General features: G+C 47.0%; 1 protein-coding gene across 1 annotated transcript; it reads left to right on the top strand.

Annotated features, from left to right (window-relative positions):
* Positions 1-2,105: 2,105 nt before the first annotated feature.
* On the top strand, positions 2,106-16,117 carry LOC142062501 (cytochrome P450 2W1-like). The gene is made up of 9 exons (XM_075104960.1): positions 2,106-2,437; positions 4,873-5,035; positions 6,900-7,049; positions 7,143-7,300; positions 8,099-8,272; positions 10,048-10,189; positions 10,566-10,750; positions 11,261-11,402; positions 13,176-16,117. The coding sequence occupies exons 1-9, from the start codon at positions 2,240-2,242 to the stop codon at positions 13,364-13,366; spliced, it is 1,503 nt and encodes a 500-aa protein (XP_074961061.1). The 5' UTR covers positions 2,106-2,239; the 3' UTR covers positions 13,367-16,117.
* The last annotated feature ends 973 nt before the right edge of the window (positions 16,118-17,090 follow it).

The raw sequence follows: 17,090 nt of genomic DNA, 5'->3' as shown, positions 1-17,090 counted from the left end.
CCTCTTACAGTGATTCCTGTGGCTCCTGCCCTTGCTTCAGAGGAACTCGTCACAGTAAAACCCAGCAGGATTTATCTGAGGCTGCAGCCCTGGATACACCACTAGTCAAAAATGGGACTGGCAGGGAAGGCACAGAGATTTGGGGGGATTTAGGTTAATTCAAAGGGTGCAGGGCTGGTGCTTTACTGGCTGGCTCGCCCCAGGCTGGCTGACTGGCAGCGCAGTGGCTGTGCTTAGGGGGTCAGTGGATGATGCCCATGCTCCACGACCTCACCAGCACCACCTGCTTCACATGGTGTGGCAGAGGATTGGCACGTGGGCAGGAGGGACTGAGGACAACCCGGCTGCGAGCACCCTGAGGGGCCCGGCTGCCCCAGGAATGCACCCGGAGCAGTGTCAGTGCCTGGCAGGTGTTTTGTGCTCGGCTCTGTGTGCTTAGGCAGGAGCGCACGTAGCAGCGCGGCTCTGGAGTGAAACATGTACCAGACACATTATTGAGACAGGAATTTCTTGTCATTGCAAGAGCTTGACTTACCTTTGTCATTTTAATGCATTGCACGCAGACCCTGGTTTTAAAAACCCCCATACACTCCCTCCAGCTTTTCAGAGATAATTTAGTCTCTTTCTGAAAGGCCTTTTTATGATTTCATCGGCTCCCAGGGCAAGCATGAAATAAAAGGAGAGCAACATGTAACTTTTGCACTGCAGGGTGCTGCCGGTCAAACAAAACCCTGCAGGAACAAACATTTTGCACAGGGCGCAGAGCACGTGCCATCACAAGTTCTCATCGCAGTGCCCACATTCTGCTCCCTGTGCCAGCCCTCATCCTTCTTGCCTGTCTTTACAGCCCCTCTGCCTCTTTGCTCACTTGGGCAGGCACGGTTGAGTCATCCTAGGCATGCTCTAGAGGAAACCGTTGCCTCCAGCCCATTTCTTGGAAACTAATAAAAAACAATAATCCCAGAAATGTTGCAACACACTTGCTTCTGCTTCTGGGCAGCTATTGCGCTCTAACATCTCCACACCACACAGGCAGCTCCAGTGTGCTACCAAGCAGCTGTTAGCTTTGGGACCGTGCTACCATGGCTCTGCCCTCCACATTAGGTCCACTTCCTTCCCTACCTTCTTTGCATTTGCAAGGCTGAGGACCCATATTTGCCAAATAATAGTCTTTATATGATCTAACCTTTGGATAAATGTACCTCTAGCCTTGTGCTTCCTGATCATGTACAGACAACTCTCTCTTCCCTGAACAATCTTATTCCATTGGCTCTTTATTCCAAATATCCTCCTGAAAGCCACTATTCAACTAGGTAGATCTCAAGCCCTTCTGTACAAGATTTAAACCTTTATAAGGGATGCAAGTTCCAGATGTTTCATATCTTTGACTTAAAATAATTCCATTCTTCTGTTTTTTTCACCTTCTGAAGCCTGACAGGTCAGCTGGCTCCACTAACTTCATTAACTTCTCTCTATCTCTTAGAAGCTGCTCTTGCAAAATGAAGAATCCTCCCAGAGGTTTCAAATCTAATTTTGTCTTTTGATTCCACTCATGAATCCACTCACGATCACTTGATCCAAGCTAGCTGTTACATGTCCTCTACTTCAGACACAAAGTCTGAAATCACATCCCTTCTGGGCAGTTCAGAGCCAACTTTATGGAGAAGTTTATGGGCCACAACCCCCAGGGATACATGGGCTTTACCATTATTAACAACCTTTGATCTCCACTTGACATCAAGAAAGCTAAAATCTCCCATAATGATACTACTTGTCTCTCTGGTAACACAGAGATCTCAAATCCTATCCAAATCTTAATCTGGAGGTTACTAATAGGATTCAGAGAAACCTTTTTATTTCCCCGTATCAGCGGAGTGTTTGGAGGGTCATAGTACTGCTAATAAAGGACCTTGAGGTCTCAGAGGGAGGAGGAGGTTATAGAGGAATGCCAAGCACCTTTTCCCATGTATGTGTTCTTGCACACACATGCATGGGTTTGTAATTTGAAACTCTCTTTACTTCTGGACAGGCTTTGCAAACTGCTTAGACCACATTCTCTGAGGTGTTTAAAGAGGGTGGAGTATGCAGTATTTATTTAGGTACTCTACAAACCTTAATAAGAATCGAGTGCTTGTAGCAATCGCAGAGAGCAAACAGAAAGCCAGCTGGCAGAAACTGAACAGTGCCACTGCATTTTTATTGCTTCTAACCCCCCCAGAAACAGATTATTGCTTAAAAAATGTCTTTTTTAATTTCATTTATTTCTGATCCTGCATTAATTTGTCTGCTATGTGCAGCAGTATTATTAGCTGTACTCTATTTTTCAACTGGCTATAAAAATTCAGCTTTTAAATTTCCTCCTGGTCCAACTCCTCTTCCGATCATTGGTAACCTGCACTTGGTGGATCTTAGAAGGCAAGATAAATCACTAATGAAGGTAGGACAAAAACCCCCAAATCCAGACCCTCATGCACTTTAAAGCTGCCTGGGATATAGCAGTGAGAACTTCGGGGATTTTTTTTTTTTTTAAATTCAAACTAAATTATAAAGGTGTAAAAATTGCTTTATAATATTTTTCTGGGCTTCTTATAGTTGATCCAATGTAATTTATGAGCAATCAACCATTAAAAAAAGACCTCTGGGTAATGTGGGATTTCTTCATGTAATTGTGATAATGTACATGAAGTATATAATGCTTGTGGGATTTTAAATATTAACTTGACAGCTTGGACACCCAGAAATTTTTTAAAGCATGAGGACATAACTAACATGGAATGAAATTGCTTCCCTGCCCTCCACCCTGGAGAACTGGCAGGGGGAATTCCACGATGCAGTGACCCCAAAACTGCTTTGGAGAGGGCCAAATCCAGATGCCCCATTGCAAAATCCACTTCCCTCTTGATGAATTGGATACGCATTAAAATCTAGATGGCAGTGCAAGAGAGGGATGGAAAAGTTGCGCTAAGGAATCAGAATGAATAGCCTGTAAACTATTCTATTAACCTGCAATTAAGACAACTTACCCCACTTATGGTGGTAAATTGTTCTTCAGTGCAAGACGAGGCTGGCACAGCCCAGGGTGTTTATGTCAAGCTGCTGAGTGTTCCCTCAGAGCAGACAGCACCCTCGGGGATCGACCTGCGCCAGGGTCAGGGAAAGAGTGAGCGAACAAACAGCGGCAGTTCACAGCGAGGCATCGACGCGGCTCCCGTAACGCCAGTGCTCGGCAAACGCTGGCGGTTCCCTGGGAGCAGCCTAGCGGTGGGTTAGCACTGCCATGGGGTGAGGCTCCCGGCACCTGGTGTTGTTATGGGCAATGTCAGGGTTGGGGTCAGTTTACCCAGTGGGGCTGGGCAGACATTGCTGCAGTCTCTGAATGGTGGTTTGGAATTACCTCCGCATGCTTTCATCACCTGCTAGGCTACATTTGGTATTGCCTATGTTTGCCTTTACTTTAGGATTACTCCAGAGGGGTTATCCCTCCATCTCAACCCACAGAGAGCAAAACATGGTGATTGCATTGAGCAGCAGGCACCAGTGGGTTTTGGCTGGGCACCCTAATGGGGGTGTCTGTGGGGCACGGAGGGCTGCCCCCCTCTCCTGTGCAAGAGCTGCCGGTGGACATGGCACAGCTGCGGCTGCCTGCATACACTGTGCCAGGAGGTTTGGACTGTGGCTTCCCATCATCTTGCTCCAGCCCAGCCCACTCTTCTCAGCTGTCCCCGAGAGCTGTTTTCAAGCTGCCAGGGAGCAACAAGCAGCTGCAGCAGCAGGGCAGAGGTAGGCAGCAGTAGTCAGCCTCCCACCGTCCCCAGAGCAGCGCCAAGGAGATACAAGGGCAGAGGCTGGGGGGACATGACAGTCCCACTCCTGTAAAACAGGCACACAGTGGCAGGCACACACACAACAGTCCTTATAGCGCGTGGATTCCCCCGTCAGCCTGCCTCGCTCTGTGCAGAGCCCTTTCCTTGGCAAGAAGAGGAGTGCAAAGCACAGCAGCTCTGCAGACAGAAGCAGGACATGCCAGCAAGACTGCGTGCTCCTGGCGGATTTTCAGCCCCCTGAGGCTTTATAAGCTGCCAGGAAGGCACAGCTTTGGCAGGGACCTGCAGAGAATTTATCCTGAGGCATGTGGCAGTGAAAGAGTCTCTCTGTGTCTTGGTGAAGATATCTCCAGAGCCTTTCAGTGCAAAACGAGCATCATTTTATGAACAAGCATGGGGACAGCCAGTGGTTCGGGCAGCCTTCCACTCCAGCCATGGGTTTCCCTGCTGTGCCTGGCTGAGCTCTAGGTACCGAAGGCAGGTCTGAGCAGAGGGGCACAAATTTGCAATTTGTGGTCATCCAGGGCAAACTAAAAGCCTGGTGTGGGAAAAACAGCTCCTCTGACCTAGTAGCAGGGATGCAGGAGTGCTTTGGTACGAGAGGAGCATTGTACCAAAGCTTTCATGTGCAACAGCATCATTATTTGCACTGAAATGTCTTCTCTGTTTTCATCTTTCTCTGGTTTGCCATCTTGTGTTGCCATTTGAGGTCCGGTCTTTAATTCTAGGTGGTTTTTGGTTTTGTTCCTGTTTTTAGCTTACTTGCTCCTTAACAGCAAAACCAGATTAGTAATGCACTGTTGGGGGTGGGGGTACTTTCATGGCAAGAACCCTAAAGTCCATATGGATACCAGCCAGGCATCTGTACAAAATGCCTCGTGTTTGACCACAACGAGCTCTGGCTCACAGGCACTGTTCTGCAGGTAGCGGCTCCGCAGCCGTTCCCAGCAGGGCACCAGGACGTAATATGTCCTTTTAGAAAGCGAGGGGTGCTTGCCCCGTGCACGCTCCCTCTCTTCCTGACCATCACAGCTCGCCTCTTTTTCAGCTTGCGGAAAAATACGGCCCCATCTTCACCCTCCACTTTGGGTTCCAGAAAGTTGTGGTCCTGACCGGGTACGAAGTTGTGCGGGAGGCGCTTGTGAACTACACAGAGGAGTTTGTAGACAGACCATCCATCCCAATATTTGACCAAATTCAGAATGGAAACGGTACTAGAGAAATGAGCGGGGGTGGGAGGGAGGGACGGCACCGTCGCTTAGTTCCAGCCTAACTGTGCTTCCCCAGAGCCCAGCTTTTAAACATCCCCCTTGGACCCTTCTGAAGCCAAGCTGACAAAATATTTGGCTTTCCTTGCTTTCATGCAAAGCCTTCTGGCTTTTCACTACCATAATTTTTGCTAATGCATTTGAAGCCAATCATATCCTAAACATTTGAGGGTGAGGAGCGGGATTTTTAAAGGCACCGTGGTAGTTCTGGGGTTAATTTCTGTAAGACATCAATGAGAGTGGCTCTCCACCACCAACATATTTACAAACCTTCCCCATGGTTTCAGGGGACTTTGGACTAACTGGTTTGGCTGTTTGGAGCGGTAGGGTTTTTCCCTTTCTCCCACTGCCAGGTGCCACAATTTGGACATCATCATTCCTCCATGCCTTGCCTCCCCACAAAAGCTCTTGGGTGGACCATGTGAAAGAGGTTCAGGCAGAAGCAATAGGCTGAGGCTGGAAATTTGCCCCACAAACAACTTCATGTTTTTTCCCAGGGCAACTGAGTATTTTGGAGGACTTTTTGCCTTGTATTTCCACCCCCTGCTTCAGCTGAGGCTTTAGCTCTGAGCATCCAAAAGGCAGCTTTATATGCTGGTCACAGGCTGAAGTTGGGATTACAATTAGAAATTAAATTACCCAGCCATAATATCAATAGATGAATTTATCGCTACATAAGGAAAAGGAATTGATGGGGACAAAAGCATTTTTCAGAGCTAATTTACATGTAAAATATCCCTGTGGGAGACTTAGTATTGCACTATAAGTCCTTTCACACTTACCTTCTCAGCCCAAGACTGAGCTCACTTAGAGGTGACCCAAAGCTGTAAATTCACAGGGGCTGCTAAGTAACAGTGGTCACAGATTTTCCAATGAAACTTTTTCTTCAGAAACTGCCAATTTGTTGACTCCAAAGCTGTTTGCAGAAAATGAATTATCCAGATGAAAGTGCCTGAATTTAAAAAAAAAATTTAAAAAAAAGTTTAGAAATTTGCTTTGATATTTTTAGAGAAAGAAGTTTTGCTTTCCAAAATAAAACAATGCAGCTCTAAAATATTGTTTATTCTAGAAAAAGCAAACACATTTTAAAACCTTGCAGCCAAGATGAAGGTGTGAAGTGCTGGAATCCAGTTTTTGAACTGACACAATCTAAGATAGTCTTTGGATTATTGACACATTTTTTCCTTCTGCTATTTCCAACACTCTGACAGGATGAAATACCCATCCCTGCTTGGTGGCGTTAGTGAGCATCAGGGCATGAGCTCAGCGACCTCTACAAAGTGATAGTATTTTTGCCACTGCTGAAAATACAGTGTTCATTAGCCAGGGTTGAAGAGGCTGAATTATCCTGTCTCACATAGATAAAATATCTTTATGACTCGAATAGGACAAAGGGAGAAGCTTCAAAGATACCAGGTTGTTGCTTGAGGCCCTAGATCTGCAACCAGACAGGGTCAGAAAGGTTGTGTGACTTAGACCAACATCTCTCCCCAGCTCTACAGCCAACCAGTACTGGTCTGAAAGCCGTACCTGCTTATCTTGCACTCAGGAGAGGGCTGGGGCAGACTGGGTTGGGTGCAAGCTTGTTTTTCCCAAACTACAGGCTCAGTGAGACTGGGAGAATGGAACTGAGAGGACACAGGGATGGGGCACACAGAAATGGGAAACCCTTAGTCCCCAAATCCATGGGAAACTGGGCAGCAGAAACACTTGTGGAGATCCCTCTTCATCCAGTCCCCTATTTTGTTTCGTGCGGCGGGGCTCCTCCGTGCATGAGCCCAGCGGTGATGTCTCACGGCCTGCCCAGGTTTGTTCTTCTCTATCGGGGAGCTGTGGAGAACAACGCGGAGGTTCACCGTATGCAGCATGCGCAACCTCGGCATGGGGAAAAAAATGATAGAAGGGAGAATTTTCGAGGAGCTTCACTTCCTTATCGAGATGATCAAATCCTTCAAAGGTGAGCTGGAGACCATCACGGTGCGGTACAGCCTCATATGTGTCACTGCTGCTGCAACATCTCACTAATATTTCTATCCCCCTCCCGTTGCAGGGGAACCTTTCAGCCTGACGTCCTTCAACTGTGCTCCAATCAACATCACCTTCATCATGCTGTTTGGGGACAGGTTTGACTATAAGGACCCAACATTTCTCACTCTCTTAAGACTCATAGATGAAGTTATGATTCTTCTGGGATCTCCATACTTGAACGTAAGTAACCTGTTCCACAGATTAACACTTTTTTTACACTGGCACATTACATTTGTGAGCCACCCAAACAACAGAATTCGGTGCAGCAGTTTTCAGATATTCTGAACCAGCCTTTACACCTAAAATGTGACAGTTCTGTCGTTCCACCTTGGTCACTACAAGGGTGCAGCCAGAGTCACCTTTGCTACTCTCCTTTTGAACCATCCTGCACACCTGTGTGGAGTTAACGTGAGAACTGAACTGTGGTTATTTTAGCTTGTCAGATTTTTTTTTTTTTGTTTCTTCAACATACTTGCACCATCTAGGCTTTCTTTGTCTTTGCTGCATTTTCTAAAAAGGCACATTCAGTGTTGATGTCCAGGTGAGTGAGATTTCACAGACTGCATTAAAAATGCTTCCTTGGAGAGTACCAGGAAAACTCTGCTTATCTTCAAATTATCATACCCCATCCATCATAACCGATGTTGGAAAAAACTAACCAGTCTTCTACTGATCTAAACTGACTGGTGGCCTGGCACACTGGAGCCCCAACTCTGTTGAGAAGCTGGCCAGGCTCTTACTGGCAGAGGATCTGTTCCCACAGAACAGCATAAATGCTTAAAATTAGGTAGTACTAAATACAGGCTGAAAGGTTTCAAAGCTCTCCCTTATGAAAATGCCCAAAAAGTCCCTGGGATGCTAAGATACTACTACTGCCAGACAAAACTCGACTGATGTGTCACGCCTTAGGAAGAAGCTGTTTCAGCATGTTGATATTTTTGCAGACTTAATGCTTCTCTTTTCTTAATTCCTCATTAGTATTTCAATTTCTACCCGTTCCTTGGATTTCTTTTCAAAACCCACAAGATTATGCTTGGGAAAATAGAAGATGTGCGCGTCATTTTAAGGCAATACATGAAGGCAAGCAGGGAGGATATCAATGAGAACAGTGTGAGGAGCTACATTGATGCACTGATATTCAAGCAACAAGAGGTATTTGACTGCTTATCTCTGTTGACTGTTTGCAATGTCTCTTTTGGATTTTTCTAGCTAAAACAGCTGCTGAGTCATGATTTTAGTCATGTCATGTAAACCTATTGAAATCCTTGCAGTTATTCTAGTGGTATTGAAATCAGACACCAGCCTCTTACACTTGGTGTAATTTACTGCAGGGATTTTTCTATCAAAATTAATGATTGAAAGACACTGTCTCAGTTCACTCCTGAAACAGCACTAATAATGTGAGATCAGCTCCTTGTTCTTAGTAGAAAATGCATGAATTCACATGAAAGCTGACTCTGCCTTTCTTTTTATGACAACAAATCAATTAATTATTGATACTGTTGCTGCAAGATAAATCATCCATACAAGTTCTAGCCCTGCCCTGCCTCTTACTTTAGTAGAGACTCTGCAGTTTTGACATGAGTTGATTTCATTCAATGCTAAATAAATATGAGCTTTTTCTTCTTTCCAACCATATCTGGGCCAACCTTAGGCACGAAGTATTCTACCCAGCTATGTAGAGGAAGGGTCAGTAAAGTCCTAAAAGCCAGCAGAAATGGCCTGAAAGTTCATTTGAACATTGCTGGGGATTCAAACCTGCCCTTGGGCAGGGGGAGTCCCTCAAAGCCAGGATTAGCTGAATCGCCTTCTGTACAGGGGAGAGACCAGGCAAGGAAGGAGAGGTGGTGGGGTAGCCCTGTATGTTAGAGAGTGTTTTTACTGTCCAGAGCTTGATGATGGTGATGATAGAGTTGAGTGTTTATGGGTAAGACTCAGGGAGAAGGCCAACAAGGCAAATATCCTGGTGGGAGCCTGTTATAGACCACCCAACCAATATGAAGAGGCAGATGAAATATTCTATATGCAGCTGGGAGAAGTCTCACAATTGCTAGCCCTTGTTCTCATGGGGGGCTTCAACTTACCAGATGTCTGCTGGAAAAACAATACATCAGGGAGGAAACAGTCCAGGAGGTTCCTGGAGTGTGTGGGAGAGACCTTCCTGACACAGTTCGTGAGGGAGCCAACTAGGGAAGGCACCCCACTGGACCTGTTTTTTGTAAATGGAGAAGGACTTGTGGGTGATGTGACAGTTGGAGGCCGACTTGAGCATAGCAATCATGAAATGATAGTTTTCAATTGTCAGAGAAGTAAGGAGGGGTGTCAGCAGAGCTGCTACCTTGGAATTCCAGAGGGCAGACTTCGGTCTGCTTAGGAGCCTGGTAGACAGCGTCCCTTGGGAGGCAGTCCTGAAGGGCAAAGGAGTCCAGGAAGGTTAAACATTCTTCAGGAAGGAACTCTGAAAGGCACAGGAACAGGCCATCCCCATGTGCTGAAAGACAAGCCGGCAGGGAAGAAGACTGGCCTGGCTGACCAGAAAGCTTTGGCTGGAACTCAGGAAAAATAGAGAGTTTATGACCTTTGGAAGAAGGGGCAGGCCTCTCAGGAGAACTACAAGGATGTCTTGACGTAATGGAGGGAGAAAATTAGAAGGGCCAAAGCCCAGCTAGAACTTAATTTGGCTACTGCTGTAAAAGACCGTTAAAAATGTTTCTATAAATACATTAGCAACAAAAGGAGGGCTAAGGAGAATCTCCATCTTTTATTGGATGTGGGAGGAAACATAGTGACAAAGGATGAACACAAGAATTCATCTTGTGATGAACACAAGATCGTAGTCAACAGTGTTGTAGGATATGCAGTATTTCCCAAGCTTGCTAAATACTAAGACTGGTTTTAAAACTTTCTTACCACTTGTGTTTTTCAAGGAGAAAAACAAGAAAGACAGCCTCTTCCATGATGACAACTTAATAGCATCCATACTTGACTTGGTCATGGCAGGAACAGAGACCATAGCCACAACGCTCCAGTGGGCCATCCTGCTGATGATGAAATACCCAGAGATTCAAAGTGAGCTCCTTTCACCTATGCTCCATCCGTGGCAGATATGGGGAGGGGAGAGGCCTGGCCTCAGATCCACAGGAGCTCTTTTGCCTTAAAAGCTGAATCCCAACTGTTTATTATTATGAACTCCTGATGTGATTAGATCCTGATCAAAGTCACAACCAAATAGTCCTTGTGCCTTGCTGGGAGAGAGGTTGAGTGGAGATCAGTGTGACGCTGGGGAAATAACCCATCCACATGCCTGAACTAGAAATAGAGCAGGTAAACCCAGGCTGATGTTTTAAGAATCCTCTCTCTCCATACCCTGAAGAAATAGGGTTTTCCCAAAACCAAATCTGGAACTGGCTTCCTTGCTGGAATCCAATGAGTTTGTTCCTTCCAGAAAAGGTGCAGGAGGAGATTGGGAGAACCGTCAAAGCTGGAAGCTGGGCCACATATGAGGATCGGAAGAACATGCCATTTACAAATGCGGTGCTACACGAAGTGCAGAGGTTTATCACCCTCCTGCCCCATGTTCCCCGCTGCACTGCTGTTGACACCCACTTCAGGGGCTACTTCCTTCCCAAGGTAGGTAACTGCTCCAGCCCAGGAACACACCACCTCATTTTTGCCAGTGCCATTGAAGACTGGTTTCTTTAGAGGGAGTTATAAGACTGAAGCCCAAAATAAGCATCCAAAATCACCCCCAGAAGAGTCTCTTCCTCTCCAGTGACTATGATGAGTGCAGAGAGATTGGTATTGTAGGACTCAGTTCAGTCCCTCTCATGCTCAGGACTTCCTCACTGCACAGGTGACCCTGGTTTACCTCCTTGATGCCATCTGCACAGTGAAGTATGTGCCAGGGAATCTGACCCTCTGCTTGAGGTTTTCACAGCACCATGTGGGGTTTGGCTTCAATCCTTGGCACTGCTAGGAAGATCTCACCGACTTTTCTCTACTGGCTGATGGGATAAAACCCTCAGGGTCTCTACCTACCCTGGGTGGAGCAAATCTCTTGGGACACTGAAGTCTGTGTCACAAAATGAACAAAAAGAGCACTTTTGCTATCTTTTGTGCCTTCATGTACTTTTCTTCCAGGGTATAATTGTAATCCCGTCACTCACCTCAGTGCTGCTGGATAAGACGCAATGGGAAACACCACACCAGTTCAACCCCAACCACTTCCTTGATGCTGAAGGGAATTTTGTAAAGAGAGAGGCTTTCCTGCCCTTCTCCATAGGTAACTAAAGGGCTGATCTGCACAGAGCTGAAGCTACGGCAGGACCATTTTATTACAAGATACATTAACGGTGCCTTCATGGCTAACTACTGCCTTTAACTTGGTCAATAAGCAACAAGGCAACTGAAAGGAGTCAATTATTCTGCATCCAGGCAAGTGGCTGCTCTCAGAGCACACCTCTCCCACCACTGAAAGGGTTGGTTCCCAAAGGTTCAACAGGAGAGATGACAAAGAGATATAATGCATCCAAAAGATGGTGGAAAAATGCCTCAAAGCTGTCAGTAGGTGGATAACCAGACACGACTGGTGAGGATGCCAGCATAGCTACGTGTACAGGGTTTTTGACCTCTCCTGGAAGTGAGGGTACAGCCCAGGGACCTGCAAGTCCTGTCTTGAGGCAAGTCCCATGTGCCAATGGTCTCGACAAGGCCTCACCCACTGCCCACCAGAGCCAAGGAAGAGAGCCTTGCACCTTGGCTGGGTATCATAGCCAGCAGAGACCCAATGTAGGACCGAGTACACCAAACTGTATTACTCAGTGAAATCTTAAATCCAAGGCCCTGAATTATTCCTAAAAATCACCTTGGGTGGGGATTCTTCCAGTGGCACTTTTAAGAGGTCCCAAGAATTCCCAGTAAGACCTGTTCTTTTAGAGGAAGAAGCACAGCCCCGTTGTTAGAGAAGGTGATAGAGCACTTGGCATCCTGACACTATCTCCGTCTGTCATTTTGGTCAAGTCACAAATTTTTCTTTTTTTGTTTTAATAACTTAATATTTTTTAACTTCACCTGCAAAATATGATTAACATTCTTTCCCTGGAGGCTCATAAACCCAACCCCCTTGGGACTTAAACTGAGCTAATGGTAGGAACAGTTGTTAGATATGAGAAACTCTCCCCTGAGCCATCCTAAAAGAAGAAATATCACGCATTGCCTTCCCGACAGCTATAAATGCTTCCAAAGTTTGCTCATTTCCAGAAATGCCGGCTCCCAGCCCATGTCCCCACGGCTGCAGCAGCATGCATTATGAGAGGGCACAGCTGGCTGGAGCAGTCTTGGTCGGAGTTTAATAAATCTCAGCACTGCAGAAGCCCATAAGTACTATGAATGGAAATTTCCTGCAGAATCCTACAAATCCTCCGGCGCACCCATAAACTTTCCAGCTGTTCCCCTGAAAGGATGGCTTGAAGGGATTCCAGAACATGCTCCAACCACAGCCCCTCAGCAGTGACTTCTGACGTTAGGAAGCCAGTTCTCGCTGTCCACCAAGTGCTTCAGCCACACAGGGACCAACATGCAAAGGAGGGGAATCTTACACAAATTGGGGGTAGGAAAGAAGAAACACAGTCATTTGGAAAAGTGGGATATTAGAATAAATTCCACAGGAAGAGTGAGTTTCAAACAATTCCGCTTTGGGAAGAGGTGACATTTTTCTGTCAGGCTGCTCTTTAAAGAGAAAGGGTTAAAGATGTTGAGAGAGTTGGAAGAGATAAGGAGAGGAGAGGGTACATCATAAATGCATATTAACCCTGTAACATGGCTGTGACTTGCTGCTGCAGGTAGCCGTGGGATAAAAGGGACCAGACGGGCACACTGTACCAGTGTGACCGGGAGAGCTACCTTTAGCAACACGGGCTCCTCTGCTCCAAAACGCTCTGGTGCATTTCAAGGTTTCACTCCTGCTTCCATTGCAACATCTCAGATGCCAACATGTCCATGGCAAATATTCTAGTTTGATCTTTCCATCAAGTAAACACATTGCTTTCATCCGCAGGGCGAAGGAACTGCATTGGAGAAAGCCTTGCCAAGATGGAACTCTTTGTCTTCTTTGTAGGGTTGCTGCAGACATTTACTTTTCAACCCCAGCCAGGAGTTTCAGAGTCTGACTTGGACCTTACTGTCCCCCAAACCACTTTCACATTAAGGCCTCAGCCTCAGGCAACCTGTGCTGTCCTGCGTGAATAAGCACAGCCTTGCTGAAGAGCAGCCCAACAATTGAGGAAGCTGCTTAGATCAAACTTTGCTATGCTAGGACTCTCCACCCTGCATCCTGCCACATCACCTTCTTTCATATCCCCTGCCCACTGTCTCCATCCATACCCACTCCACTGCCCCCCACTGCTACATCTGCCCCATAGGTTGCTGACCACCTCTTTGCTCCTGTGCTGTGAAGAGGTGCATAGGATGAATTAGAAACCATGATCATGTTCTGACAAATCATAGAATCATACAGTCATTAAGGTTGGAAAAGAGCTCTAGGATCATCAAGGTCAACTATCAACCCAGCACCCCAGGCCTCCTAAACCATTCCCTGAAGTGCCATGTCTAACCGTATTTTGAACACCTCCAGGGATGGAGACTCAACCACCTCTCTGGGCAGCCTGTGCAAATGCCTGCCCACTCTTTCAGGGATGACATTTTCCCTAACATCAAATCTAAACCTCCCCTGATGCAGCTTGAGGCCATTTCCTCTCATCCTATTGCTAGTGACTTGAGAGAAGAGACCAACCCCCACCTCACCACAACCTCCTTTCAGGTACTTGTAGAGAGCGATAAGGTCTCCCCTCAGCCTCCTCTTCTCCAAACTAAACACTCCCAGCTCCCTCAGCTGTTCCTCATCAGACTTCTCCTTCCAGACCCTTCCCCAGCTCCGTTGCCCTTCCCTGGACACGCTCCAGCACCTCAATGTCCTTCTTGTCCTGAGGGGCCCAAAACTGAACACGATATTTGAGGTGGGGCCTCACCACTGCCAAGCACAGGGGCACAATCCCTGCCCTGCTCCTGCTGGCCACACTATTGCTGACACAAGCCAGGATGCTGTTGGCCTTCTTGGCCACCTGGGCACGCTCTGCTGGCTCAGGCTCAGCCATGTGCTGACCAGCACCCCCAGGTCCTTCTCTGCTGGGCAGCTTTCCAGTTGCTCTTCCCCAAGCCTGTAGCATTGCATGGGGTTGTTGTGACTCAAGTGCAGGCCCAGCACTTGGCCTTGTTAAACCTCATACAGTTGACCTCAGCCCATCGATCCAGCCTGTCCAGGTCCCTCTGCAGAGCCTTCCTACCCTCCGGCAGATTGGCCATCCAGCCAGTTTTCTACCCAGCAAAGAATACCCCCATCTAAGCCATGAGCCACCAGCTTCTCCCGGAGGATGCTGTGGGAGACAGTGTCAAAGGCTTTGCTAAAGTCCAGGCAGACAACACCCACAGCCTTTCCCTCACCCACTAGGAAGGTCACCTGGTCATAGGAGGAGATCAGGTTGGTCAGGCAGGACCTGCCTTTCATGGACCCATGCTGGCTGGGCCTGATCCCCTGCTTGTCCTGCATGTGCCTGGTGTGTGCACTCAAGATGAACCGCTCCATAATCTTCCCCTGTGCTGAGGTCAGACTGACAGGCCTGTAGTTCCCCGGATCCTCCTTCCAGCTGTTCTTGTAGATGGGCATCACATCGGCAAGCCTCAGTCGTCTGGGTCCTCCCCTGTTAACCAGGACTGCTGGTAAATGATGGAGAGTGGCTTGGTGAGCTCCTCTGCCAGCTCCCTCAGTACTCTCGGGTGGATACCATCAACACACTTCTTAAGACAGACTGTGCATGGAGCTGATGGAGGGGCCAAGGAGGTGGTCTGGTGATGGGGGTGCAGCCCATGAGTAGTAGCTGTGACACCCAGGATCCCAGGAAAAAGCAGTGGCGTTCATAATGTCACAGAAGTCTGGCTAAAATCCTTTGGAAAGATGCAGTGCCATTTGCTGGAAGCCACAGAAATACACTGTGCGTCACATACTTGAACCATCCATAGGTACATTGTGAACTTTTCCAAGCTCTCTGATTACCCATAGCTTCTAGCAAAATCCTACTAGCCTAGGCAGCCAAGTTAAACACTGAGAGTGAAAAAACCAGATTGATTCATGTGATTTGAGGATGAGGTTATTTCTGCCTTGGAACAGTGTCCTGAAAGATGCCCCAGAGTCTGCAAACCTGTTTAGATAAGCAAGTGCTGCTACCACCAAGTTCAACACTGCTTCACCGTCTGAAAGAAACAAGATCTACATTTCTTTGTTTGCAGTTTAAATCATAAGGCCACATGAGATTTGTACCAGCAACCAGTCATAAAAGGCTAATGATCCAGAAAAATAAACTAGACCCATTTCTAGGTTTATGGATCTCTGTCTTTCCTAACATTGTTAAATAGGAGCAAACGCTGTTCCTCTCTTCAGACCTCCTGGGTAATGTTACGAGCCAACATCAGCAGTCAAGCCGGTATTTGGAATGGTCTGGCCATTGGAACCAGCCATGCAATTTCCTTGCAAATGGTGACTAATTTTACAGTGCTTGTATTGCACACACACACACACACACACACACAGAATTAGGATCAGGGATTAGATGAGACCTGGTTTACGTTGTTTTCCTTCCCTCTGCAGCTTTGTCTGGCTGTTGTCCCTGTCTGTAGCACTCCTGTCTGCAATCATATTCTGCAATCTTAGTCCAGTTGATGTTTAGCTCAGGAGATTTTTTTTATCCACTTATCTGTCTGTGAATTGCCACTTCTCCATATGCATTATCTTATCATATGCTTTATCATAGTGTTTGTTTCCCCCTTCATGGGAACCCAATAAAGTTTTCATCCCATGTCTTCATTATATTTCATATGCCTGCCACCCAACTTTGCATTACACAGAAATGCAAATGCCATAAAAGGTTGATCCTGAGCACAGAGTGACGGCAAATATTTTAAGTTTTGCTTTTATCTCACAGGTTCACATACCCTGATCCTACTTAAAAAACAGCTGAACAGGAGACCCTCCATATCTGCAGAGTGGTTTCTCCAGGGCAAAAAGCTCTCCCTTTGTGCTCAGCTATGGGTTACTAGTCAGTCCTGGGGTTAGCCTTGGTTTTTCAGGTTTTTTTGTCTTTGCCTCTTGCTTGCAGAGGCTGAATGAAAGGTCCCCACCAGAGCTTCACTGATGCTGATGCTGTCCTTCTGCTTAGTGCCTTGGACCCTGACCCTCTCACCTCTTGTTCTCCCAAAGCATCACCTGCTGCCAACGTCACTCTTGAGGAGTGGTGGCAGCAGGATGGGGTCTTCTTCAGAGAAGGCAGGGAGAGACAGGTAAAGCAACTAAGGAGCAAGCCACATATCAGCTCAATGAAGGAAGTCTTGGCCTTGCTGAAATTTAAAAAAAAAAAAACCAAAACAACAAACTTGTGCCCTTGGCTTCAGAGGGGCCAGGACTGTTCCTGCTCTAGCCCCACCAAAAGTAGTATGAACTCAAAAGACAGATATGCAACAAACTAGTGCTCCCGGGGGACAAAACTGGGCTGGGTTCAAAACTGCATGAATTCGCTAGTGGAACCTCAGACCTGACCCCTTGCCATGAACTCTCGGCATCTTGGCTTTGAAGGTGAGAGCTGGATCCCTTCCTACATGGCATAGCAGCCTTAAGAGCCTGCTCTGTTTGGACACCACCTTCCGCACTGGCACTGCCCGGCAAAGCCTGCGGCAGTGCTGCCCACGTACAGAAATCCAGCAGACTGCGCAATACCTGTGCCTCAACAAGAGTCATGAGCTACCAGGTGCAAACATCCATAGGAAACAGGTTTTTCTGATTCCTTTGGAAAGTGCATCCTACTTGTGCCTGTGTTAGCAGATGGAAGTGATCACTCCCCAGCACACTGAATTAGACAGCTGAATA

This window comes from Phalacrocorax aristotelis, chromosome 10 (assembly GCF_949628215.1).
Source record: "Phalacrocorax aristotelis chromosome 10, bGulAri2.1, whole genome shotgun sequence".
In the NCBI taxonomy this organism is placed as follows: domain Eukaryota; kingdom Metazoa; phylum Chordata; class Aves; order Suliformes; family Phalacrocoracidae; genus Phalacrocorax; species Phalacrocorax aristotelis.
This window is presented reverse-complemented; position numbering and strand designations above follow the sequence as displayed.

Bases quoted from the DNA above. Each gene is read 5' to 3' on its own strand.
- LOC142062501 (XM_075104960.1), top strand. From the start codon at position 2,240: ATGTCTTTTTTAATTTCATTTATTTCTGATCCTGCATTAATTTGTCTG. The intron at 5,036-6,899 runs GTACTAGAGAAA...CGGCCTGCCCAG, and splicing joins CCAAATTCAGAATGGAAACG to GTTTGTTCTTCTCTATCGGG. The intron at 11,403-13,175 runs GTAACTAAAGGG...TTTCATCCGCAG, and splicing joins TTTCCTGCCCTTCTCCATAG to GGCGAAGGAACTGCATTGGA.